Source organism: Triturus cristatus, chromosome 7, assembly GCF_964204655.1.
Source record: "Triturus cristatus chromosome 7, aTriCri1.1, whole genome shotgun sequence".
Lineage (NCBI taxonomy): Eukaryota > Metazoa > Chordata > Amphibia > Caudata > Salamandridae > Triturus > Triturus cristatus.
In genome coordinates, this window is record NC_140590.1 from 292,066,697 (window position 1) to 292,093,134 (window position 26,438).

Below are 26,438 nucleotides of genomic sequence, written 5' to 3' on the forward strand. Positions count from 1 at the left end.
ACCCAGGCAGTCGTTACGTCTTGGCTGTGACCTCACATCCTAGTCTGGAAGGAAGTGAGGTTGGATATTCAAGAAGCCGCAAGACCCGACTGGAGTGAGTGGTGTGCTGTCCACGTCCTGGCATCTGGCGGCATTATACTCAGTGTGCTGCCAGTGCCTGCGCATATTTACCGGTGGAGTGGACAGCAGCATCACTGCGCATCATGGCCGCACCTGAGTCAAGGCGGGCACTCAGCGGGGAGCTGTGCCGCGACTGGTGATGCGGATTGAACTTGCGCTCAGACAGTGCCAGAGCAGATTAGAGAGCACGTATAGAGGCGGACTGAGTGTCTGGACAGTGCGGGCTAGAAGATGAATGCAGTAAGTCTGTTTTAAAAATGACAAACTGTTTCTCTTTGCTACAGAGTACATGCAGTTCTCTTAGTATTTTGACTTGTGAAGGTAAGTTAAATGTGTAGCTGAGGTGCACCAGACCCCAGGACTGCTCACTTTACTGGTGTGACATTTTGAAGCAATACAGCCTGCCTGGCTGTGACCGCTATGTGTCTCACACAGCCTCTCCTGAGGCTTGTCCAGCAATCATGCTGTCATGACACTGCTGACTGCGGTGGCCAGAGTCTGCCAGTCAGTTAATTCATGGTATCCGTACGAGGTAGCTGAGCACTCTGTTAGGGCCTCTCACATCCTGTTATAGAGTCCTATGGTTCTTTTTGGTGTTAATTCTTAGCGGAGCCATGTGACCTGCTTTCTAGATGTAGGTTTTTTATTTTTTTCTACTGGTGGCATCTGAGGTAGATAGTAGTAACTTCACAAGTCTTACTTTCCTGCTAACAGCTTTCGCTTATGAATAAGGTGGCCACTGCAGTAGCAGCTTTACTAACTCCGTTCACCCCACTCCAAGTGATAAGCCTGTTCCCATCGCATTCATTTTTGCATGACCTCGTCTTGGACAACAAACACTACCTGGTAAAAGTGATTTGTTTTATTCTCCTTGTTTCATCATGCTCCTTATCTTTTCCTAATTGGCATTGTTTCTGCCTTTTTATTCTTATTAGTCAATACATTATGCAATCCAAAATTCACAAGTTTATTATATGATCAGCATTGTACAAGAGAAGCAATAAAATAGCAATGGAATAAAACACATACTTACTATCACTTTTATGAAATATGTAAGTAAAGAAAACTCGGTGTCAAGAATGGGCACGGTCTTCAATGCTATGTCATGTGAAGTGATGCCCGCGCCCTCTTTCACAGCTGCCAAGCTTTCAGATTGCCATGTGTGATATTTTGATAATTATGAGTCAGCCAACTCAGGCATTTGCAGCAGTTTTAAGACCTTATAGTTTCTCGTTGCTAAAATGAGCCACATTTCTGATATTTTTATGTTTCCCTCGTCTTCATTGTTTGATTTTATGCTTGCGAGAAAGTGTCACTCAGTCGTTGAAATGTCACTCATAATTACACTGAAATTATGAAAATGTCACACATGGCAATTTGAAACGTTGGCAGCTATGAAAGGCATGCCTGAGGTTATATAATATATAGCCTGACAACGAGACGCAACATGTCGAGTACACGCTCAGAGCTCAGTAAACTAGATAGCTCTTTGCTTCCCTCTTCTGGCCTGAAGGGTAACTGCACCCACGCAGACGGACGAATATCGCGCCTTTGCAGTGAGATAGATAGCTTTAGAAGGACGACGGAAAAACGACGGAAACAGAAGGGGCGGACACTCACCTCTTTACCCCCATCTCGGCCGAACCCGCTCTCCTTGTACCCTCCGAAACCGGCAGCGGCATCAAACATATTGTGACCGTTCACCCACACGGTCCCGGCTTTCAGGCTATGAAAGAACACAAAAGTGATAATGGTCAGTCACTCTCATTCTCCCTCAATTGAGACCGCCTAATCTTCCCGACACGATTTCCTCCGAGAGCTCATTAAACTACCGCTACTATATATTGTACCATTTTAAGTTCTAGTGGATCCATCTTGGCTCCTAAGGAATATATACATTTGGAGCGCAGGACAACTAACTACCAGCCCAAAGCAACAGCACCCCTCACTGATAAGCGAACAGCACATACCACACTGCTAAAACTGACACCACGTGCTCAACCCAACTACAAAAGAACCTGCTCTAATCAACAAAGTAGAATTGTGTTAACATAGACATCCACCTCTCTTGCAAAGGGCTCGTCAAGCTCAAACGGCCTGGTAGCAAATCACTTTACAGCACAAAATCAAACCTTTTTTCTAAACTAAACCCGATCTTCCGCTCCCGCCCTTGCTGAAAGTGATCCAGGCAGCAGCTAGGTCACCGGTCTCCCCGGCACTTCTCGGCCTCACTGGTCTCCCAGACACTTCTCTAGCTCACCGGGATCCCCGGCGCTTCTCTAGCTCACCGGGATCCCCGGCGCTTCTCTAGCTCACCGGGCTCCCTGACACTTCTCTAGCTCACCGGGCTCCCCAACGCTTCTCTAACTCCCCGGTGCTTCTCTAGCTCCCCGGGCTCCCCGGCGCTTCCCTAGCTCACCAGGCAACCCAGCGCTTCACTAGCTCATCGGGCTCCCCGAAGCTTCTCTAGCTCACTGATCTCTCCGACGCTTCTCTAGCTCACCGGGCTCCCCGACGCTGCTCTAGCTCGCCAGGCTCCCCGACGCTGCTCTAGCTCACCGGATTCCCCGACGCTTCTTTAGCTCACCGGGTTCCCCGACGCTTCTCTAGCTCATCAGGCGACCCAGCGCTTCTTTAGCTCATCGGGCTCCCCGACGCTTCTCTGGCTCACCGAGCTCCCCGGCGCCTCTCTAGCTCACTGGCCTCCCCGGCGCTTCTCTAGCTCACCGGGCTCCCCGACACTTCTCCAGCTCACCGGGCTCCCCAACACTTCTCTAGCTCACGGGACTAGATTACCGGGCTCCCTGACACTTCTTTTGCTCACTGGGCTCACTTCCCGACACTTCTCTAGCTCACCGGGCTCCCCGACACTTCTCTAGCTCACCGGGCTCCCCAGCGCTTCTCTAGCTCACCGGGCGACCCAGCGCTTCTCTAGCTCTCCGGGCGACCCAGCGCTTCTCTAGCTCTCCGGGCGACCCAGCGCTTCTCTAGCTCACCGGGATCCCCGGCGCTTCTCTAGCTCACCGGGCTCCCTGACACTTCTCTAGCTCACCGGGCTCCCCAACGCTTCTCTAACTCCCCGGTGCTTCTCTAGCTCCCCGGGCTCCCCGGCGCTTCCCTAGCTCACCAGGCGACCCAGCGCTTCACTAGCTCATCGGGCTCCCCAAAGCTTCTCTAGCTCACTGATCTCTCCGACCCTTCTCTAGCTCACCGGGCTCCCCGACGCTGCTCTAGCTCTCCGGGCGACCCAGCGCTTCTCTAGCTCTCCGGGCGACCCAGCGCTTCTCTAGCTCTCCGGGCGACCCAGCGCTTCTCTAGCTCGCCGGGCGACCCGGCGCTTCTCTAGCTCGCCGGGCCACCCAGCGCTTCTCTAGCTCATCGGGCTCCCTGATGCTTCTCTAGCTCACCGATCTCCCCGACGCTTCTCTAGCTCACCGATCTCCCCGACGTTTCTCTAGCTCACCGGGCTCCCCGACGCTTCTCTAGCTCACCGGGCTCCCCGACGCTTCTCTAGCTCACCGGGCTCCCCGACGCTTCTCTAGCTCACAGGGCTCCCCGACGTTTCTCTAGCTCACAGGGCTCCCGGACGTTTCTCTAGCTTACCGGGCTCCCGGACGTTTCTCTAGCTCACCGGGCTCCCCGACACTTCTCTAGCTCACGGGGCTAGCTCACCGGGCTCCCTGACACTTCTTTCGCTCACCGGGCTCCCCGACACTTCTTTCGCTCACCGGGCTCCCCGACACTTCTTTCGCTCACCGGGCTCCCCGACACTTCTTTCGCTCACCGGGCTCCCCGACACTTCTTTCGCTCACCGGGCTCCCCGACACTTCTTTCGCTCACCGGGCTCCCCGACACTTCTTTCGCTCACCGGGCTCCCCGACACTTCTCTCGCTCACCGGGCTCCCCGACACTTCTCTAGCTCACCGGGCTCCCCGACACTTCTCTAGCTCACCGGGCTCCCCGACACTTCTCTAGCTCACCGGGCTCCCCGACACTTCTCTAGCTCACCGGGCTCCCCGACACTTCTCTAGCTCACCGGGCTCCCCAGGCTCCCCAACACTTGTCTAGCTCACCGGGCTCTCCGACACTGCTCTAGCACACCGGGCTCCCCGACACTGCTCTAGCTCATCAGGCTCCCCGACACTGCTCTAGCTCACCGGGCTCCCTGACACTGCTCCATTGTGACCACCCCATGCAGCTCCTCGCCAGGGCATCTACAGACATATATAATCACATTACTCTTCCACATGAGGATCTAGCCTGGCTCACAGGCATACAGGTGCATAGTCATCGTAGCTACTCACACACCAACTCTCAGAGGCTCGAGCCCTGCTCCCTCAGGTTGACACCCTCAGGAAGAACTCGAAACTCGCCTCAATGTGCCTGCCGACTCTGCCATCACCGTTCCAGAGCCCCCGCACACAAATTTATATACATTCTATCCGTATGTTCTGTCCTGTATATTCCGGAAAACTCAAAGAAACCTGTTTTGCTGATGCAGTTTCTCTATTACCATAACTAAACATAGTCATTAAATCCTCAGTTAAATGTTCCATAAATAATAATCAGTGCTATTAATGAGCCTCGACGCGTGGCACTGAAAACTACAGCAGCAGCACACACTGGCTAAATCTCGGAAGTGCTCTGTTACCTCCTAGGGACAGGGACCCTCACACTAAAAAAGACATGCATAATATTTGGTGTGTTCAAGTGAATAGGTGGTATGGAAATGATTTCATCACATTCATGTACAAAGACCTTCTAATGTTTAATTTGACTGTTCAAACTTCTGTCCCACACGCGGGAGCAGCAAGAACAGGATGGACAGCGGCTGTGCAGCTGCAACTGGGAGAGGCCAGCATGGGTTCAAATGTAAGACTGAGGGAGGAGGGGCGAAAGATGTGTCCTGAACACCAAGCATTAAAAACACGTTTCTCTTTTCCTACACTCATTCATTTTCAAGCAAAAAGGCAGTAATACGCTGGTTTTCAAGGTACCCTGAAGTGGGTGCTGTGGGCAGGGGATGACTGTCCATTAGCTTATTGGGCTCATAGTTAGCTGGCTGTATTAATGGTTTTAGGGCCTGTCCCACCTGCTTTATCCCCATATTCCTTCATGACATCCCAGTCCTCCTCAAACCCTCACACTTCAAGTGGGCATCGACTGTGTACATTGGGCCACGTGCAACGGAACATACACGTTAATATGCACAGAGACAGTCAGCGAAAGAGATGAAGGCAGGCACATCACCCACACCTGTGTCCAGACGCGCCCACACACATTTACACATGCACGCATTCGCTCACAAGCACTCCATACACACTTGCTCAAGGAGGGCCTTTGTTACCTGAGGGCCACTTCCAGCGCCAGGGGCAGGTTTTCGGTCCACACGCTGGCAGCCAGTCCATATGGCGTGTTATTCCCCAGAGCAATGGCCTCCTTTGCAGTCCGGAATGTCATTGCAACTAGCACAGGTCCAAAGATCTGCAAGAATAAGAGATATTTGTAAAGATCTAGTACAGAAGCCACAATTCATAGATTACATCTTCTGACGTTTGTCCATAATATTCAAAGCCTGTTCGGTAGGGTAATTAGAAAAAACAACACTCAAACTTCACAGGAAATGGCAACACAACCACTCACAACCAAAATGTCATGGGAACGAGTCTATTTTCCAATCTGCCGAATTCACACAACTCTGTCTGTTGGGTTTGTTTCATGCTATTTTCAAGAGCTTTAATAAAAATATGTGGCTTAACTACTCATGCTGACTATTATAAGTGATGGCTCCTTAACAGGAGCTTCAAGGCGCAGCCCTGCTTCCTGGGAGCGGTCACTTTGCGCTTCTCGACTGTGCCCAACATTACTGAGTTCATTTAGCAATAATAATGAAAATACAACGTTTGTCTTTTCATGTACACTGTGCAGGTCAGCCCTCTTGGCCTAGGCTCTAGACTGCAGTAAGGTGGTAGGATATCTACAGAATAATGTTTAGAAATACTGCACCTTGAGGAGGAGCCAAGATGGCGACCGGGACGGCAGCGTAGATTCCCGGCTCCGTGAACCTCCGCATCCCGCACGGATATCCTGCATGAGATCCTTATTCTGCGCTACGCGATCGTGTTTGTAAACGAAAGTGGCAACCGATCGTGTGATCCTGAGGTTTCTGACTGCAGTACCGCCGGAGAAATCAGCGATTGAACTTTGCGGCCCGTGCAGTCCCGAAGCCGGGACCTCGAGTGGACGCCTTGGCCGGGCGGCAGTTTAACAACAGCGGCCTGTGGTGACTGGGTGGAGTCGGTCCGCCGGAGTGTTGCTCCCCTCGGCCTGCATTTTGCTGTGGTCGCTCCCCCCCTGCTGAGCGCTGCGGACCGAAGACATGCCCGGGTGTGCGATTCTCGGATTCTGTGGTGTTTGCCCCTGCCTTTGACTGTGAGCTGGCCGGACGCCGTCCCTGGTTCGCCCTGATCCTTGCGGGCTGCTCCCGGCTTTTTGCGGGAGCTGGTCCGTGGCGGAGACGACTATTGCCCGTGACCGCGCAACGGTTGCATCTGTTCCTCCCCCAGGATCCTTGTCTTCAGCGACGTGGACCTTGAGGCGTTGGTCCCGGGGTCCTGGCCCCAATACGAGTCGGGCCTTCCCAGCGGCCATTTTGTCACTATGCAGCCTACCATCCTGTCCGCTGGGACGCAGCGGGACTGGGGGTGTGTGACGGTCGGGAGTGTGGCAGAGCGATCGGAGAGAGCTGCCCTGGGGTACGGCGACCTCCTGGAGGCCCTTGGTGCCCTTCATTACTCCTTGGCTCATGGCGCCGGGGTCCTGGGGAGGAAGCTAGATGGTGTGGTATCAGCGTTGGGACAGTGGCGGCATGCTGGTCCACCAGTACACAGTGGCTTTCCACACTGCACACAGGAGGAAGATGTTGCGGCCCCCCCCGCGATTAGTGTACAGCCGGACACTCCGGACAGTATGCTACCGTGTGGTCGGCTAACTGTGGGCTTGCTCTGCTCCGGAGGTATTGGACCTGAGCGGAAGATGGAGGCCTTGTCCCGTGCGCGGTCTCTGGCGGCCCAGGGACGATTCCGGCAGCGTGTGTCTCATTCGACTGCTTCAGCCTGTCTGGACCTTGTGTGCAGTGTAAATCCTGGGGCAGCACTGGAAAAGACGCCCCCCCATGAAGCGGTCCGTGCTGATGCTCAGAGACTTCCACCCCACCTGTGTGCGTCGCTTCCCGACTGTTTTTGGACACTCCTGTACCTTGGGACATCGGACATGGTGTTGGGTCGAGGGGCAGGCATGGGCAGAATTGCAAAGAGCGGTCAAGGCTGAGGCTGATCCTTCGGGAGTGGTCACCTAGTAGACAGGCGGACTCATGGTTGCGTGCTCTCATGGTTATTCGCATAGTTGGTGCATAATGCTCCCCACTCCCTCCCTCCTTTTTTTGATATGATCAACTTGGTGCTGCTAATTGTTTGCCGTGGGGAGACTTCACCGTGCGGGAGGGAGAAGCCGGGGGTATGTTTTGAAGGCCCTCCTCCAGTTTTATTACATTTCTTCCGCCCCCCCGTCTGGGGGGGGCTCTTTCTTACTCCTTTTTTCCCTGTCTCTTCTATATTTCGGGTCTAGTTCCAGGGCGACAGGCACACTGCTGGGGGGTGGGGCCATACTCATTCGCAGAGGTGCAGGGTGGGGGGATGGGGGAGGGGACTCTTTAGTCTTTATCTCTTTTTCCATGGCCTCCTTTTTCTTCTCTGTTCCTTTTTGCTTGTTTTTCTGGGATCAGCGCGGTACACCTCTCTTATCGTGAATCGCTTGCTCTTAATGTGTGCCACAGTTTCCGGGGGGGTTCGCTGGGCTTTAGGTACGGGGACCTGTAGGCGCAACTATCTTTGATATTTCTCCCTATCCGTACTTTCCCGTGTCTGCGCCATTGATTCAATGTATTGCTGCTTGCTGCTTGCGTCTCTTATCCTAGCCCTTATCGCTGTTGGGAAACTGTTTGGCACCTGATCCTACTGTTTTGTTTTATCATAAAATGAAAAACCTTTTCTCTCCTGGTGTCCTACCTGAGCGGCTCATTGGCCGGACTATACTGTATTGTAGACTTTGCTCTCCGAGGTGCCGCCTGTGTTTACACGTGCTTTTATTGTTCTGATTGCTTAGCGGCCGGCCCCGGGGGGTTGTAGGCCCATACGTGTAAATGATTGAAACGTCAATAAAGGTTTTTCAAAAAAAAAAAAAAAAAAAAAAAAAAAAAAGAAATACTGCACCTTGTAGGTTGATGCTAGGATTGCTCAATTAAATTGCAATGATCTCGCTCAGGCACAAGCCATTTTAATTAGCTGGCATCCTGCACATGCCTCAGGCAGCATATGCTAAAATAGAGATGTCAGGGCACACATCAGTGCATCACTGAGGTCAAGGAGGAGCCAAACTGAGCCACGTGGGTAGGATACCAAACTCTGTCCCACCTTCTGCTACCTGTCCTATTAAGAAGCTGGAAGGAGGGTTTCTTGATCTTGGCCCTGCTGCTCTGCCTGGCTCCTTGTTGGCAATCAAATGTCAATGTGTGTTTGTGAGTGACTGAGAATGAATGAGATTGAGTGAGAGTGAATGTGCATTATTGTATTGGAGAGGGAAAGAGAGAGTATGGGTAAGTGAAAGTGAGCACAAGGGAATGGAGTGAGAGAAGATATTGAGTAACTGGTAGTGAGTCCGAGGTGGAGCTATCAATGGTGCAGCAGGTGCAGATGCACCAGGGACCAGATGCCCAAGGGCCCTACTGAATCCTATTCATCAGAGCAGTGTGCCAGTACTTGAGGAAATGGGAGTGAGAGTCAGTGAGTGTGAATGGGTGAGTGTGAATGGGTGAGTATGAATGGGTGAGTGTGTGTGTGAGTGAGAGTAATAACCACAGAGGGTGTGTGCATCTATGTGTGTGACAATGAGTGGGAGTGAGAATGAGTAAGTGAGAGCGTGAGTGAGTTGGAAAGAGACTTCATCATTTTTTATTCGATCATCAAATGACCACAAAAGATAAAAGACCATAAAAGATACAATAAAACATAATACAAACTTACATAATACAATAAAAGATGTGCTGGCATAATCAATAATACAGAGCAAAGAAGACTGCTCTACATTGTCTAAAACTGGCCTGTTTTCTTTTTTAAAAAAAAGGTATAATAAGCAGCTTCCTAAATATGGAATGAAACATGCAAAATAGCATATAGTTGTAGGAAGCTGGCTCTGTATGTACTATACTAGAGCAAGGTATAGTGTGCTCAGAGTCCAGGGGATACCCAGAGGTATAGCAGAGGCTAAATTAGATCATAACTAACAGCTCTCTGTGTGGTAGTGTGATCAAGCAGTTAGGCTTATCAGGAGGGTGTGTTGAGCTTTTGGTGTATTTACTCAATCAAGAACTGATTACACACACTCAGGGATAAAATCCAGACTAATTGGGTAAGTATACAAAATGCATACTTATTTTTATTTCTAGAACCAAGCAGGACTTGGTACAGGTAGGTAAAATGTACATTTTTAATTTTAAAACTGTACAATAAAAGGCAATTGGGAATGGATTTGCAACCGTTAGAGGTTTATATTTGCTTTTAAAACAGTATAAATTACATACAGATTACTTTTGCGTTACTTTTGGATTACATGGACTACTCAGGGTGATATGTCTAGATATCACACCATGGATCCTATAATACAAAGGTAAGTAAGACTTTTTCAGGTTTAAGATACAGTTACTTTTCTTCCATACAAAAACAGTTCAACACAACATTTTAGAATTCCTAAAATTGGCTGCTATTGGGAAAAGAAGGTTAGCGATTTGCAGGTAAGTAAATGACCTGCAATCGTTTTGGGGGGGGAAGAACATAGGTTCTCCAAGGTTCAGGTAGGCACTCAGATTGCACCACCAGCGGCACTCGGGTGGCCGGGTTCAGAGTGTAGGGGCCCCAGGTTAGCCAATGGGGCTAAGAGTGCTTTTGGTCAGGGGCTGCTTAGCTCCCGGGTTTAGGATCAGCACCGCAGGGGCCAACAATCAGCACAGGAGGTGCAACACCAGCGACACAAAGGCGATTGGATGCAGTGTCCCAAGAAGACATTGGGTGACCTGTGGATTTAAACGGAGAGCTACGGCTTGGGAAAATATGCTGCAGGCTCTGTCATGGAGGCTTCCTGGAGGCGACCAGCGGCTGGAGAGGCAAGTTGGGTACTTAGGGAATGCCTGGACACCATCGGATGGGCCACCCAAGGCCATGGCCGTATGGCATCGGGGGCAGAGGTGTCTTCTGGCGTCGGGTCTTCCTACCAGTTCCGCTTGAGGTCGGGAGGGCCCCATCAGGTTGAGGCTGCAGGCATCGGCTTGAAACATGAGAGGTCGGGAAAGATCCCAGGTCAGGATCGTTGGGAAGTCTTTTTCATGATGTTGGGCCACTTGAACTCGGGCCATGGGAGTCACGTGCAAAGTGGTGCAAAACCGCAGAGCCACCTGGATCTGGGTTCTGGTATTGGAGTCTTTGTTGAGCAAATCCGCTGCTCACGGGAAACAGAGTCTTACTGAAGAGTGCAGGGCAGGTCCTCCGGGCTCTGGGGGGCTGCTGGACACGCTGGGGTTTCTGATGTAGTCCGGTCGGAGTTGGGGCAGGCCGGTGGGGCTGGGGTCAGAGCAGTTGGTGTACTCTTCTTCCTGGGTCAGCACGGCTCTTCGGTCCTCCATTCTTCCTCAAATCTGAGGAGGCAAGGTTCAGGGTTGCCTCTAAATATTAAATTTAGGAACGTTACAGGGGTGTGCAGGTCCCTTACTTGGGGTGAGTACAGCCCTTATTATGCCACCCTCCAGTGGGAGGGGGCATGAGGCTCTTCCTAATTGGTTGGGTTCCCTCATCTCCAAGATGGAGGGGACTGAGATGTGTGCTTCACCTCTCCTCCCCCACCTGAGGGGTGGGGTTGGCAAAGATGGGCACACCTCTCCTCCTAACATTGTTTTCCTGCAGATTCTCCCGCCTAAAGTGGGGGTTAGAACTAGTGTGAGTCTGTTGCTGGGGGCAGCAAAAGGCAGGGTAGGCTCACAAAGGCGGCACGAATCTGAAGCTTCCCCTTCGTAGACCCAGCCCATCCTGGGAGAGAAGGCATTACACCTCTGCCCAGGATGGGCTTTGTCTCGGGACCCAGAGAGCAGAGACTCTCTACCCAGGGATCTAGAAAACTGTCTGGTGGTGGCAAATGATGGGCAGCCATTCAGGAACCTTACCAGGGCTAGTCGTGTTTCAGGGAGCATCTCAAAGATGCCATCTGTGTGTATTTTACATTAAATCCCACACTAGCAACAGTGTGGGTTTAATGTGCTGAGAAGTTTGCTACCAAACTTCCCAGGCTTCAGTGAAGCCAATATGGAGCTGTGGCGTTCGTAATGACCAACTCCCAGACCATATACTCTTTATGGCTTCACTGCACTTACAAAATCTAAGAAAGGATTTTCCCACTGTAGGGGTACAGGGTTCATGCAACTGTACCCTCACATGTGCACATGTGGTCTAGGGCACCCTGCCAGAGGGGTGGCTTACCTCGGCCACAGGCAGTGGTTTGCAGGCATGCCACATAGGGATGTGTGCCATGTCAACTCTTCACTTTTCTCTGCACCAGAACACGCATCCTGCAATGGCAAAAAGTGTCTTGCAGACCAAGTAGAAGCTCTAAATCCACATCTAAAGGTTCAGAGACAATGGAATCGATGTCAGCATGCATGGGGGGTGCTTCTAGCAAAGAACGATGGTGAAACGTTGCACAATGCCACCTATCAGTGCGCAGGAGTACTTTATCAAAGTTTTCGGATCCAATCTGATGCTAGGCAAATATTCACACTGTGAGGAATTTGCTATTAGAAGTATCAATTAGAAGGATAATGTTACTTACCCAGTAAGCATCTGTTCTTGGCATGTAAAGCTAAAGATTCACATCCTTTGCATACACCTGCCATCTAGTGTTGGGTCTGGATGTTTGCAATTTATTTTTCCTCGAAAAAGTCTTTCAGTCACGAGGTAAGGTGACTCCTCCTTTCGGTGATAGTGCGCATGGGCATCAACTCCATTGTTGGATTGTTTTCTCGCAAGAGTATGAGATTGAAGTAAGTGAGTGCAGTAAAGAGATGTCCATGCGTAGATAACCTGAATAATGAGAACTGCAACAACTACAGGTGCCCGGGGAGGAGGGTGGACGCATTTAAATCTACAGCACTACCTGCCAACAGATGCTTACTGGGTAAGTAACATTATCCGTTCGAGGCATGTGTGCTGTAGATACACATGCTTTGCATACACTATATAGTAGTATTCTCCCAAAGCAATGGCTAACAAGTCGATGTTGCAGTTGTATGGAAACGTGTTTTTAGCACTGCCTGTCCTACATTGGCTTGTTGGCATGCTAGTACATCCACACAATAGTGTTTGGTAAGTGTGTGATGTAGACCATGTTGCTGCTTTACAAATGTAAGCTATAGGAATTTTACCTAAAAAAGGCCATGGATGCCCCTATTTTGCGAGTGGAATGCGCTCCAGGGGGTATAGATAAAATTATTTTGGCATTTACGTAGCAAGTTTGAATGCACTTAATAATTCATCTTGAAATGCTAGATTTAGAAATAGGATTACCTTTGTGAGGTGGTGTAACAAACAGTTGTGAAAATCTTATGTTTGTTTTGCAAAAATCTTGTATTCTTTCGATCTAATACAATAAAGCTCTTTTGACGTCAAGAGCTCGTTCTGCAACTGAATCAGGTTAAGGAAAGAACACAGGTAACTCAACTGAATAGTTAATATGGAAAGCAGAAACCACTTTGGGAAGGAATTTGGGATGGGTGCAAAGAACTACCCTATCTTTATGGAACAGAAATAAAGGTTCTGCTAAAGTTAATGCCTGTAGCTCACCACTCTCCTTAATGAAGTGACTGCAAGGAGGAATGCAACCTTCCAGGCGAGAAACTGTAAAAGACACTTGTGTAGCGGTTCAAAGGGTGGACCCATAAGTCTTGTAAGTACAATATTAAGATTCCACACTGGTGCTGGTGGAATTTGTGGTGGTATAACTCTTTTTAAGCCCTCCATAAATGCTTTGATGATAGGAACCTTGAACAAAGACAAATGTTGTCTGTTTTGTAAATACGCAGCTTCTGCTGCAAGGTGCAACCTAATAGATTTGTAGGCTAGCCCACATTGCTATGGGCTTAAAAGGTAACAATGTCCTGAGGAGAAGTATCTAGGAGGTATAATTTTGTTGTTATTGTAGTAAACAACGAATCATTTCCATTTTACTGCATAGCAAGCTCTGGTAGTAGGTTTTCTTGCTTTTTTCAGAATAGTCAGACAGGGTGGTGGTAAATTTAAATACCCAAATTCTATGACTTCAGGAGCCAAATTGCTTAACTGATTGGGATTTGGATGCTTGATTTCTCCATGGTTCTGAGTGAGGAGACTGGAGGTGAGATGTAGCTTTTGATGTGGAACTACTGAGAGCTCTAACAGGGTGGTGTACCACGGTTGATGGGCCCATGTGGGAGCTACCAAAATCAGTGAGAGTGATATTTGCTGGAGTTTCTGAACCAGAAACTGAAAGAGTGGGAGAGGCGGAAAAGCGTAGGCAAATATTCCTGACCAATTGATCCATACAGCATTGCCTTTGGGGAGAGGGTGTGGGAACCTGGAGGTGAAGTTTGGGAATTGTGCGATGTCTAATGTGGCGAAAAGATCTTTTTGTGGGTATCCCAACTGTTGAAAGTATTTGCTGTCCCATTCTGGTGAGGAGGTCGGCAATTTTTTTTTAAAAAACTTTTTATTGGTTTTTCCATACCATATATAACAATCTTTGACATTGCATACAGTGAGGATCATTCCACAAGTACCTGCAGTTTTATTCCACATCAAATACAGCATTACGGTAATATGCGAATACTTTATCTCGTTTCTCCGAGTCAGTGCTCTATCCAGGACTTCATCATTGCCCACCCTTTTCCCATATATTCCCTCAACCTGCCTATTCACCGAGTTCTGAATCGGAGTTCTCCCTAGGGGGTTCGCATATATCCCCTCGATAACTGTTCCATCTCCCCCATATCTGTGTCCATTTCTTGGGGCACCCTCTGTGGACATACACTGCCTTTTCCGCAATCATGATGGTATTCATGTCTCCACACCACTGGGGGAGGGTAGGGGTCTGTCTGGATCCCCACCTCTGCGCTATATTTCGTTTTGCCACCATCATGCCTATTGTTACCCACGTTTGCATTGAGCGGTTAAGATCCGTGGGTTCCCATATGTTAAGGAGGCACCTTCTGGGTTCTGGGAGCGTCGTGGTTTTTGTTACCTGAGCAAGTGTACGCATTACCGTCTTCCAGTATTGGATCACTATGGGACACATCCATAAGGTGTGAAAGAGAGTCCCCTCCTGTCCGCATTGTCAAAGACATAATGGTGAGTCTGTCTGCTTGTGTTTGTATAGGAGAGTTCGGGTATAGTACGTGCGGTGAGGTATTTTCAACTGAATCAGTTTGAGTTTGGATGGTATCGCTACCTCCCTGGGGGAAGATATGCCCTCCTGCCATTCCGCCTAGTCAAGGTCTCCTAGTTCTTTCTCCCACTTCGCTTTAAGGGCTACCAGGGGGTCCGGCTGATTGTTTATAATTTTACGATAGGTCTGAGATATGGCTCTTTTGGTAAGATGGTCTGTAAGGAGTCTATCCTCCAGGGTGAGGCTTCCGCCAGCCATGTGCCTGGTGCGATCTCTGCCATAAGCGCGTGCCCGATTTGTGTGTAGCGGAATCGTTCGGTGTCCGCCATGTCATAAGCAGTCTGTAATTGATCGAATGTTAGCACCTCTCCCTTCTTCCAGAGGTCCCCGACTCGCGAGATCCCTATCAGGTCCCACTGCCTAAATCCTTTAGTGTTACGCAGCCTACCCAGCCTCTTTGCGTCCCATAATGGCATAGCCTGCGTTACCTTTCCTTCCCATCCCAGGTTCCTCTGCGCCTCATGCCATACTTGTATAGTGTGTGTCGTTGGGCCCGTGAGGTTGTGTCTCTTACTCTTGTTATATAATGCCCCCATGACTCCACCCTCGCCCAGCAGTCGCCGGTCCATTCGGTACGCTGGATCATCTCCTGGTGCGTGGAGCCACTGGTTTATAACTACAAGCTGCGAGGCCCAGTAGTATATTTTTATGTTAGGGAGGGCAATGCCTCCATCATAGCAGCCTTTTGTTAATTTATGTAATGCTATTCGTGGTGCCTTTCCTTCCCATAATAGGCTGGTGACTTCAGCGTTTATTGTTGCAAAATACGCGTGGGAGACCGGAAAAGGCGTGTTTTGTAATGCGTACAAGAATCGGGGGAGAGCCATAATTTTGAAGAGGGCCGCTCTGCCCAGCAGCGTCAGTGGAAGGGAGCACCAATGCTTGACATCACGACGAAGCCGCGTAAGGGGCTGCGTGAGATTCTCCGCGATAAATTGCGCCCTGTCAGTTGTGACATATATTCCCAGATATTTGAAACCCTCCTCCGCTATCTGTATCTTACATCTCCCTGGAAGCCGCGGTGGGGAGCCCTGTAGTACATAGAGGTGCGATTTCGCCCAGTTAATAGTATATCCGGACGCTCGGCCGTAGGATGTACATATGTCTAAGAGACAATTGATTGAGCGCGCTGGGGACGCCAGGTATAGCAGGATATCGTCTGCATATAAGGATATGCGATCCTCCCATCCCCTTGCCCATTTCAGACCACGGATAACATGGTCCTGTCGAATCCAGGCCACCAAAGGCTCCAGCACCAATGCAAAAAGAAGCGGTGAGAGGGGGCATCCCTGCCTTGTTCCCCGCCCCAGCGGAAAGGTGGTCGATATGTGGCCATTTACTACGACCTGGGCTAGAGGGCGTGTGTAAAGCAATTTGATCCAGGCACAGAACTTGGGGCCGAATCCTACATGCTGAAGGACTGCAAAAAGGAAGGGCCACTCCACCAGATCAAATGCCATTTTGGCATCCAGCGATAGAAGAACAGCCTCCTCCTCTATAGTGGGTTTGCGTGCAAGGACACCGTGGAGGCGCCGTAGATTCAGGGCGGTGTTTCGATTGGGCATAAAGCCAGATTGGTCCGGTGTATTATTGTGGCTAGATATGCCTGCAACCTTGTTGCCAACACTTTTGCCAAAATCTTTGCCTCCGCGTTGATCAAGGAGATCGGTCTGTAGGATGCACACTCGTGCGGTGGTTTATGGGGTTTGTGGATAGTCCCTATAGTGGCCAACCTTTGATCTCTTGGTAGGATCCCCTTCCCCAAACTGTCTGTGTACATATTTAATAAATGGGGCACAATCTACGCTGCCGCTTTTTATGGAGGTCGGCAATTTGATTGTTCACTCCTAGGAGGTGTTCTGCCAGAAGGTGAATCTTGTGATGTATTGCCCATTTCCAAATTGTCTGAAACAGGTGTGACAGTTGGAGAGAGTGCGTTCCTCCTTATTTTTGTACATAGTACATTGCAGTCATGTCTGTGTAGACTAGGACAATTTTGCCTGTGAGATGAGACTGAAAAGCTTTCAGCACTAGAAACACTGCTAGAAGCTGTAGATAGTGGATATGGAGACGTTTGTTGTCCCAGAGACCCTGGAATGTGTAACGATGGAGATGTGCACCCCAACCGGTGAGAGATGCATCTGCTGTTCGCACAACTTGTGGAACAGGATCGATGAAAGGCCACCCTTTTGATTAATTTTGTGGGTTCCACCACTGCAAAGAGCAATGGGTGAGGCTGTCTATCAACACTAGATCTGTTAATTGACCCTGTGACTGACTCCACTGCCGTGCCAAGCATTCTTGTAATGGACGCATGTGTAGTCTTGCATGAGGTACTATTGCAATGCATGAAGCAATCATTCCTAGTAGGTGCATGGCTGGCAAGGTTTGGTTGGTTTAGAATGGCAGCATGAGTTTGGATGTGGGAAATTCTGGCTGCATTGGGGGAGCCTAGAGCAATGTTAGTGTTGAGAGTGACTCTTAGATAAGATTGTATCTGCAGAGACTGTATGTGAAACTTTGGTGAAGTAGGTGTAGCGTGGTCTGAGTGTTTTGAAGACACTTTTGGTGTGTGCTGGCTTTGATAAGCCAGTCGTCTAGGTAGGGGAAGACATGAATTTGTGGTCTTCTGAGATGAGCTGCTACCACTGCTAGGCATTTTGTAAATCTCCTGGGAGTAATAGTGCCTCCAAATGGAAGTACTTTGAACAGATAGTGTTTGCCTGCTATCACAAATCTGAGATATTTGCAATGAGCTGGATGAATGGGAATGGGAAAATATGCATATTTTAAGTTCAGCATGGACAAAAAAAATCACCTTGCTGTAAGAGAAGAAGAACCTGTTGAAGCGTTACCATATGGAAATGTTCTGACAGTAGGTAGTGGTTTAATTCTCTGAGATCCAAAATTGGTATTAAGGAACCACCCTTTTTGGTAATTAGAAAATAAAGAGAGTAAACCCCTGAACCTTGGTAATGAAATGGAACTGGCTCCATGGCTCCCTTTTGTAAGAGAGATTGCACCTCTTGTTTGAGTAACTGCAAATTGACGACAATTTGTGAACGCAAGGTGGAATGTTTGGTGGATTGGAGGTGAGCTCCAGGCAATAAGCATGTTGGATAAAGTCTAGCACCCATTTGTTGGTTGTTATAGATTGCCAAATGGGGAGAAACTGTTGAAGTCTTCCCCCGTCAGGGGTTAAGTGATCAGGGGAAAGTTTGGGCAAGTCACTGCTTGTTAGGGGAAGGGGTGTTACATGGTGTACCTTTACCTCTGCCTTTGGAATTGTTTCCTCTATATCCTCCTCTGTGGAAACCTCTGGAGGAAAAGGATTGGTTGTTGCCTTGGTAAGAGGAAGCAATTGGGTCTGAGGATGTTGTTTTGGACCCTGCTCTGTAAAACGAGCAGTGAAAGGAGCCTCTATTGGATGGGGACGAGCTCCCCCATTGATTTTACCACTTCAGTGTTATTTTTCATCTTTTCTAAGGATTGGTCGACTACAGGACCAAACAGGTGCTCCTTATCAAAATGGGTGTTAAAAATGGACTGTTGAACCTCAGGCTTAAACCCTGAGATCCTAGCATGCATGCCTTCTAAGGAGAATGCTGGTATTGAACTCCATAGCTGCAGTGTCAGCTGTGTCTGAAGCACATCTTATTGAGGAGTTAGAGAGGAGTTCCCCTCTTCAACTAACTGCCGTGCCTTATTTTTGGGTTTGTTTGGGAGATATTGGAGCAGTTGCCCCATCTCATCCCAGTGTGCCCTGTCTTACCTGGCTAGTAGGCCCTGTGTGCTTGCGATGCGCCAGTGGTTAGCGGCTTGAACACTGTCACGGGGACCACCCGGACTCCGTACTTGAAGGAGGAGAATGGTGGTCCCTTCCAGAACTGACCAGTGACTTGTTTTGTGTCCCTCAGGACGACCCGTGGCCAACAGAGACTTCAGACGGCACTAGCACGGAACTCTGTACCTTTAATTGGGACGTCTTCCAGGATAGCCCCGCCCTCTACTCCACCGTAGACGGCCTGTCGCCAATAAGAACCCGGGAAGAGAAGACCGTGGCGTGTGACGACACCGGAGGACGGAAGGAGACAGAGCACGATGGTGAACCAGAGGAGGAAGACGGGACAGAGCGAAGCGAAGGACCGAAGAGGAGCAGAGGACGTGAGGAGGAACGGAGGCCGGAGGCAGGAGACCGCGGCATTCACGCTCCGCCGAGCCACGCCCCAGGAGGAGGTGCGTGGCTATCCCAGGTACGGGATCGCTTCACGGGTTGGGTCGGGAGGCGGGAGAGGAGAGCGCGCCACTGAACGCCGCCGCTTGCTGCCGTACCTAGAGCTGCACGTCCTTCCTTTCACTCACCCCCTTCACGACCGTTCGTTGAAGAGCACCCTATCACCAGTGTGTTACCCTCACTCCCCTCCCTTACATATCGTGATAATCAGAACACTCGTTCCAAACAGCCACCTCTCCTTCTTTATTTACATTGGCACGGCGAGAGCCCTCCGTACCTGAAGCCGGGAGCCAGGAAGAAGAGGGACGCTAGCCCACGAGGACCAAGAACACAGCCCCGACCCTGACGTCCTACCACCGAGGGAGAACAGATCGCGAACTTTGTTGTGAACCTTCAATAAAACACCTCACCCGATCCTCCCGTGTTCGTGTCCTCTGTGCGACCCGCTTACAAACACCTACTCATTTTCCAGTGGCATCTATAAGTTTGGATTCTTTATCTGAGGGAGGTGCATTCCCAGAGGTTTGCGAGTTAGCTCTTTTGTGAGCATTGGACTCTGCTAGGGAGTCAAGAGGTAATTGTCCCTTAATAAACATAGGATCTGATGGTGAGGGTTTATATTTTTTATCTACCCTTGGAGTTGAAATACATGCTCTGACAGGGTCTTTATAGATATCATCTGCATGTCTTAGCATGCATTTAAGTATTGTGAGTGTTTGATTTGACCTATGTGCAGACTCAAGTGTTTCAAATAGAAATTCCTCTACTAATGTTTCTTTATGTAATGGTACCCCATGATATTCTGCTGCTCGGTTAGCTGTTAAGCCAAATTACTATCTAGTGGTGATGGTTTTGCAGAATAAAGGTCTGGCTCATTGTATACCGGAGGGTCAATGGTGTTATCATTCCATGATTCTGCAGGTAAAGGAGTAGCATCATCACCCTGATCCAAATCTGTATCTGCATATGGAGATCCCTGATGTGTGATGTTTAATGGATCTTCAATTATTAATTGTGAAGATGATGAGGGAGAGGGTTGTGTAGCAGGATAAACCGGGCTAGTAGCCATGTCCTTCTTCCTTATTCTTTAAGGGAATCTAATCAGAAGTGTCCTCTTCAGGAAGCTTGTGTTTTGTTGGATTTTTAGCCAAAATATGTCCAGTATCAGGATTAATATAAATTTTCTTTTGTTTGGTATCCAATTTGGCCTTAAGAACGTCTAAAATTGGTTCTGGAGGCTCGAGAACATTGTCCATGGATTTCGGATTCGAAATCGAATTGTCTTTAGAATGTTTCGGCTCCAAAGCGTGTATGTGTTTTGAAGCGGAGGGTTTTGGCTCCGAAACAGATTTGTCCGTGGAGCCTGATGATTTTGGATCCGAAGGTAATTTCGGCTGACTCTGTCCCGAGCCGGAAGGCTTGACGGTTTGTTCTGGTGCTGAGTCGAGAGGCGGGGCATTGGAAAAATTGTCTCAGTGCCGACCTTGGGCAGTAGGCAAAGGTGGTGCTGTAGCCTTATGAGTTTTGGAAGAGGAGTTAGGAAGCTATGGGTCTTCGGTACTAACAGCACCCTGTCCCGGATGGCACATCTTCAGACTCCAGATCGATCTCGAGCTCAGAATAGGACTCTGGAACAGAGAGGGCCTCTTCAACTGCAGTGGATGCTTCGATCTCTTCTTGGTCAGATTCTTTCCAAAGATATCTGGGGTGTGTTGGATGCTTTGGAGCTGCATCTCTCGTCGTCGAGCCCGACGATCCCATAAAGTCTTCTTGGACAGAAACGACTTACAAGCGTTGCGGTCTTCCTTCTTGTGCTCCGGAGAGAGGGACAAGTTACAAACTTGATGTAGGTCGATGCTAGGGTACTTGACGCACCCAGGACAGAATTGGAATGGAGTCCATTCCAACGGCAGAAGGCTACCCCGATGCGGCAAGGCCCGACGGCCACCTATGAGGTTTTTGATTGAAAATAGAGTGTTTGTGGAGCGATCCTAAACGCGGAGAACAAGGAAACAAGTACGAAAACAATACCGTAGAGGGGATCGCGCACTGAGGGGAACCCGAAAAGTGGTTTTCGAACCAAAGCGCAGCAATACACGTCCAAACCCGATGGCGGAAAAAAACAATCTTAACAATTGAGTTGATGCCCATGCGTAGTATCACCGAAAGGAGGAGTCACCTTACCTTGTGACTGGAAAGATTTCTTCGGAGAAAACCAAATTGCAAACATCCGGACCCAACACTAGATGGCAAGAGTATGCACGCATGTATATCTAAAGCACACATGCCTCTAACATTAATTTACTCTGAAACGGTAGAACAGGTTTCAGTACCAAATCCTCCTCTTCTCCCCATGGGTAAGAGCCTCCTCACTTCATACAGCAGTAAGCGGTGTCTTGGAGTCCTTACATTCATTTACTCTGACCGAGTAGTATGGTTTTCAACACCAGATCCTCCTCCTCGTCCCACATTGGTACCAGCCTCCTCACTTCACAATAATTTACTCTAACACATAAAGGTGGGTTTTAATACCAGATACCCAACTCCTACCACATGGCTACCAGCCTCAAACCTTCATACAGCAGTAATGGAGTCTAGTAGGTCCTTACATTCATTTGCTCTGGCACAGTAGAGGAGGTTTAAAAACAGAATCAAGCTCGGATCAACCTTTTGGTGAGTTAGGAAGTGATGCCAACATAGAAGATGTTTCTGAAGTTGAGTCTGCTGGTGACTAAGGCTTGCCTGATGGATTTTCATGAATAGTTTGAGGGCGTAGAAGTAGGTGGTGGCTCCATGTTGAGTTGATTTGTCATGGAGATTCTACTGTTGATCCGGATATCCAGGTTCCTGGCAGCGCTGAATAGGTAGGGATTAGGTCCTAGCTTGGTAGGCTACAAACCCAGGGACCAAAGTGAGATATCTTTCCTGAAGAGGACAACTTCTGCTTTGCCACTGTTGAGCTTGAGGTACTTCCTTTTCATCCAGTCTAGTACAGAGAATATGCATCTGATGAAGTTGACTTTGGGGGTGGATGTATCTTCTGATAAGGATATGATTAGCGAAGAGTAATCAGCGTAGGAAATAATGCTGGATACATGAGAGAGAATGATCCTGGTGAGGGGGTCACGTAGATATTGAAGAGTGTGGGACTCAGGAAGGAGACTTGTGGGACACCGCAGATTAGGTTGGAAGTATCGGGCGAGTAGGGGGCAAGGCTGATCATCTGGGTGCGTCCTGATAGGAAGGAGCTGATCCATTATAGTGCCAGCCTCAGGCAGAATGGTGGCTTGTTTCCGGGAGTCTGGCAAAGGAGCAGCAGAGAGGTATGACCTGGAAATAGGTGTAAGGGTTGTGCAGATCGGGGGGAGTTCGAGCTCTTTGGCAAAGATGTAGTGTGTACACTGATCTGATGCTACTCCGAAGTGGATGGAGCACATGGTGTTGGTGGTTTCTATTGTGGTGATGGCTTTCAAGCACACTAATGCGGTTTCCAGCGTGTTTCTGTCATTGGAGAGGGAGACTTTGAGGGTGGAGAGCTCTGGTTGTGCAGGGTAAATTGGTTTTAGCTGGTGTTGATATTGTTGCGAGGTAATGAGAAAGATTTGTGCAGTGTTCCTGGATGGGGTGATAGTTGTGGAGCTGGCATTTGGGAACGTGTTTGCACCTTGGATCATGGTGAAGGGGTGGTTCTATAAGTAGTCAGGGAATCAGAGCAGGAGGTAATCTATGTGTTTAAGTGTGTGATATAGCTGCTAGGTCATTATTGGGGGTGAGGGGGATGATGAGACTAGAGCACAGATATCCAGATGTCCTCTGGGATTTTGTTCCATTGGCATCAAGCAGTTAGGGTGTAGGCGGTTCTGGGCTGGCTGTGAAGATGCAGGCTGAAGTGAATGGTGAAGATGGGGTCCGGCCATGTGGGTGGGGTTGTTCACTTGTTGCGCGAGTCCTAAAATGTGGATATTTTCCACAAAAGTAGTGGTGTTGGGGTCAGGGTCTGTCTTGTCCTCTAGGTAGAAGTTGAGGTCACCGAGTAGCATGATGGATTTTTATGGGAGGGTCAGAGAGGTGATTAGGTCAGCGAGAATGGAGGTCAAATTGGGTCTGGGGTAGGAGTAGTAAATTAATGCACCTCCCAGGGTAGTGGTGTTCAAGGTACTCATTCTGAAGGCAATGTGAACTAGCCAGTTACTGGTGTGAGCCGAAGTGGTGGAACAGTTAATTTCTTCTTGATAGACGATAGAGAGTCCTCCTGAGCGGATGCTGGACTAAACCAGATTTCAGTGAGAAGTAGTACGTCCAGGGAAAGGTCATACAGAGTACCCAGACTTTTAGGGCATGTTTAGTGAGTGAGGAGGTGTTGAGGAGTAGGCAAAAGGGGCGCTGGGGAGTTGTGCGCGGTGGAGGAGGTCATGGTGTGGTTGTGTGTACAGAGTGCTGAGGTGGGTAATGGTTGTTGGTGAGGGTTGGAGCTGGAGCAGGAGAATGCAGCTTATGTGCGAGTGGGGCAGATCTGTGCGCAGTGTGGGGAAAGTTGTCCAAAGTTGAGGGCACATAGGGTTTCAGCCAACAAGCATCTCAGGCTGCTGTGGGTGGTTGGTGGAAAAGGGGTCCAGGCACTGGGCACGGATTGGCCTGCCTTTGGCATGCCCGTGCTGCAGCAGCCATTAAGAAGGCTTCTGGGAGGGTTGAGGAGAAAACAGTGGGTGTGGTTATCAACACTGGCAGTACTGGAGTGGAGGAAGAGGGATGGAAAGGGCAGGAAGGCAGAGTCGGGCACAGAGAGGAGCAAACAAAGAGACAATACGTGTACAAAAGCAGCAGACAATGGAGCGCAATAGAGGAGGAGAAGTACATTAACGAGTCAATGAGAGGCAAGACGAACAGTAAAAAGAGAAAACGAGGCACAAGGAAAGGGACACGAGAGGCAGCAAGAGGACAAAATGTGCCACCAAGAGAGGGACAGTCAATGAAAAACAGAGGCACAGAGAGACAACAGGAATCATAGCGAGGCACAGAAGAGAGGCAGTGGTGAGCGATGTGGATGGGGAAGCCGCAAGTCTAAAACCGCCAGGAGTCTTGGTCAGAGGACTTTGGGCCCGATTCACAGAACTAACTTAAGACAAAATCCTAAATTTACTACCATTTCGGTATTCACAGAAGGCACTTAGGAGTCCTAAAGTTAGGACTCCTAACTTCTGTGAATACCTAAATGAGTAAGTGCCTTCTGTGAATACCAAAATGAGTAAGTGCCTTCTGTGAATACCAAAATGGTAGTAAGTTTAGGATTTTGTCTTAAGTTAGTTCTGTGAATCGGGCCCCAAGACAGGACGGTGGGGTCGGACTAGGAGAAGGATCAGGCAGGGGCCAGGTAACCTTTTTCACGGCAAGATGCAACACAGATGGATGTGATTTCCACGCTTCAGTTAGGCCTCCATCATGACACATGCTCACAACATCCTTACATAATTTCTGGTGCAGTTGAATAAAGTGCTCATGCTACAGTCATACCATCTCCTAGACGCAGTGGTATTATGGTGCTCCCTAACCTGCCGTGTCTATGAGGTTATTTACTTCCTCACTGCCACAGTTAAAGGTGTTGTCTGTGCTATATTCTTCTCTCTTCCATGATGTGGTAGGATGCAATACACCCTGAATCTTTATCTACTCACCTGACAGTGGAATGTCATGTCTACACCACATTCCCATCTACTGCATGATGTAACAGCATATGGCGCAGACCTCTTCCATGACACAGTGGGATATAGAGTCCACCAGGCCCCTCTCTAATGAAGGTGGCTGTAGTTTCCTTATCATATTCTTGTCAACTCATGATGCAGCAAGAGTGGATACACACACTGGTATTTATCATCCCAACTTACACAGGGGATGTGGTGTGTTTGTCAATCCTTAACTCCTCCATGATAGAGGTATGCAGAGCCCAAATAGTTCCGATACCCTCCCCAGCAGAGGGATATGATGCACCCACCATTATACACTATCCACTATCCTCCCTGATGCAACAGGATGGTGGTACCTATAGAGGTCTTTACATCTTCGGGGGTCTTTACCTTCCTTTAAGGCACAGTAGTATGTGATGTCCATAGCACATTGTATCACCATGATTCAGCAAGGTATGGTATGCACAAGGAATGTTAAATGCTTACCTGACATGCTGAGATATGGTGTCCGAGAGCCCTTACTTCCCCCCCGACACAGTGGGATGTTACGAGTAGACCACATTCATATTATCCATGATGCAGCGGAATGGTGTTTCCTCAGAACCCTTACCTCCTCCCTGACACAGCGGGATGTGGTGTCCACACCTGTGATCAGCGTGGGTGGATAGAATAATCCTCTGGTAGGGATAACTTCTGATGCCTGAAAGACCTGCAAAGGAACCAGAAGAAAGAAAACTAGTCAGCCAGTTATTTGACTGTTTACTATTTCTCCAGCAGAAGGATGAGAATTTGCCATGCAGGGATAGGTCTGCATCAAGCCCTCTTTTGTACCGGCAGAGATGAACTAAACTTAGCTAAAACTGATGCACTTTTTTATCTCTGCGGTTTACAAGCAAGGGCTGAGTCATAACAATCACACTTCTGTTCTCTGCAGAGTCCCACTCAGGCTTGAACCCTTTACATACGGTGCCTAGTAGCTAAATCTAAATCTCTCTAATGATGCCTCATGCAACTCATTGGTGTCCGAGGTCTCAAGAGCACAGAGTATCAGCTTGCCCGTGGTACATTGGTCTGGTCTACACAGTTGTTGATAAGGGAAAAAGCTGAAGTGCCATCTGCACCGGTATTGGGTCTCATGAAATATCAGCCAGAGACCGGTTCAAACAGCAAGTGTCTCTAAGAAGCATTTTTTGCACAAACTAATTACCTGTGGCCAAAAATTGTGTAATGCAATATTCTGAGAAAATGAGAATGCTATATAATTCATAAATTTTGCATGTAAATTTGAAAATTCTCACAGGTCAAATAGTCAGGACTAAGAACTATCAACTCAAACCCAATGGTATTATGCATGCTTTCCATATACATGTTTCCCATATTCCTGACAATGACCGCAGACCTGGATGAGCAGACTGGCTCAGTTCTAGAATTCCCAGTTTTAAACCCAGATATCAAAGTCAGGCACTCCATGTGCAAATGCAATGGTAGCTTGCTGCCTTAGCCCTGATGGAATCGGCTGTCAAACCTTCCGACCGCTTCTTGGCCAGTGCTTAGTGGATCTTAATGCAGAGGACTATCCGCCTTGACAAGGTCCTCTTCTGCCCAGCTTTCTTTTTTTCGCCCTGGAAAAACCCACAAAAAGTCAATTGTCCACATGGTGGTCTTTCAATGTAAAAGCTTAAAGCACTTTTGGGCTCCAACCGATGGAACCTCTCTGCCTCATTCAAAGGGAGAGGGGAGCAAAGAAAGTTTGCAGGTTGATGGACTGCAACATGAAAGGAGTCACTAATTTAGGCAAAAGGGCCTCTAGAGTCCTTAGCACCTTTTTT

At 48.9% G+C, this 26,438-nt stretch overlaps 1 protein-coding gene across 1 annotated transcript in view; it reads right to left on the reverse strand.

Annotated features, from left to right (window-relative positions):
• Nucleotides 1–26,438, reverse strand: part of ALDH16A1 (aldehyde dehydrogenase 16 family member A1) — a 680,379-nt gene that overhangs the window by 435,520 nt on the left and 218,421 nt on the right. The window contains exons 9-11 of the mRNA XM_085616325.1: nucleotides 25,220–25,318; nucleotides 5,468–5,604; nucleotides 1,741–1,846 (exon numbers count right to left, since the gene is read on the reverse strand). Of these exons, the coding sequence (XP_085472451.1) occupies nucleotides 1,741–1,846; nucleotides 5,468–5,604; nucleotides 25,220–25,318 (342 nt within the window). The remainder of the gene's footprint in view (nucleotides 1–1,740; nucleotides 1,847–5,467; nucleotides 5,605–25,219; nucleotides 25,319–26,438) is intronic.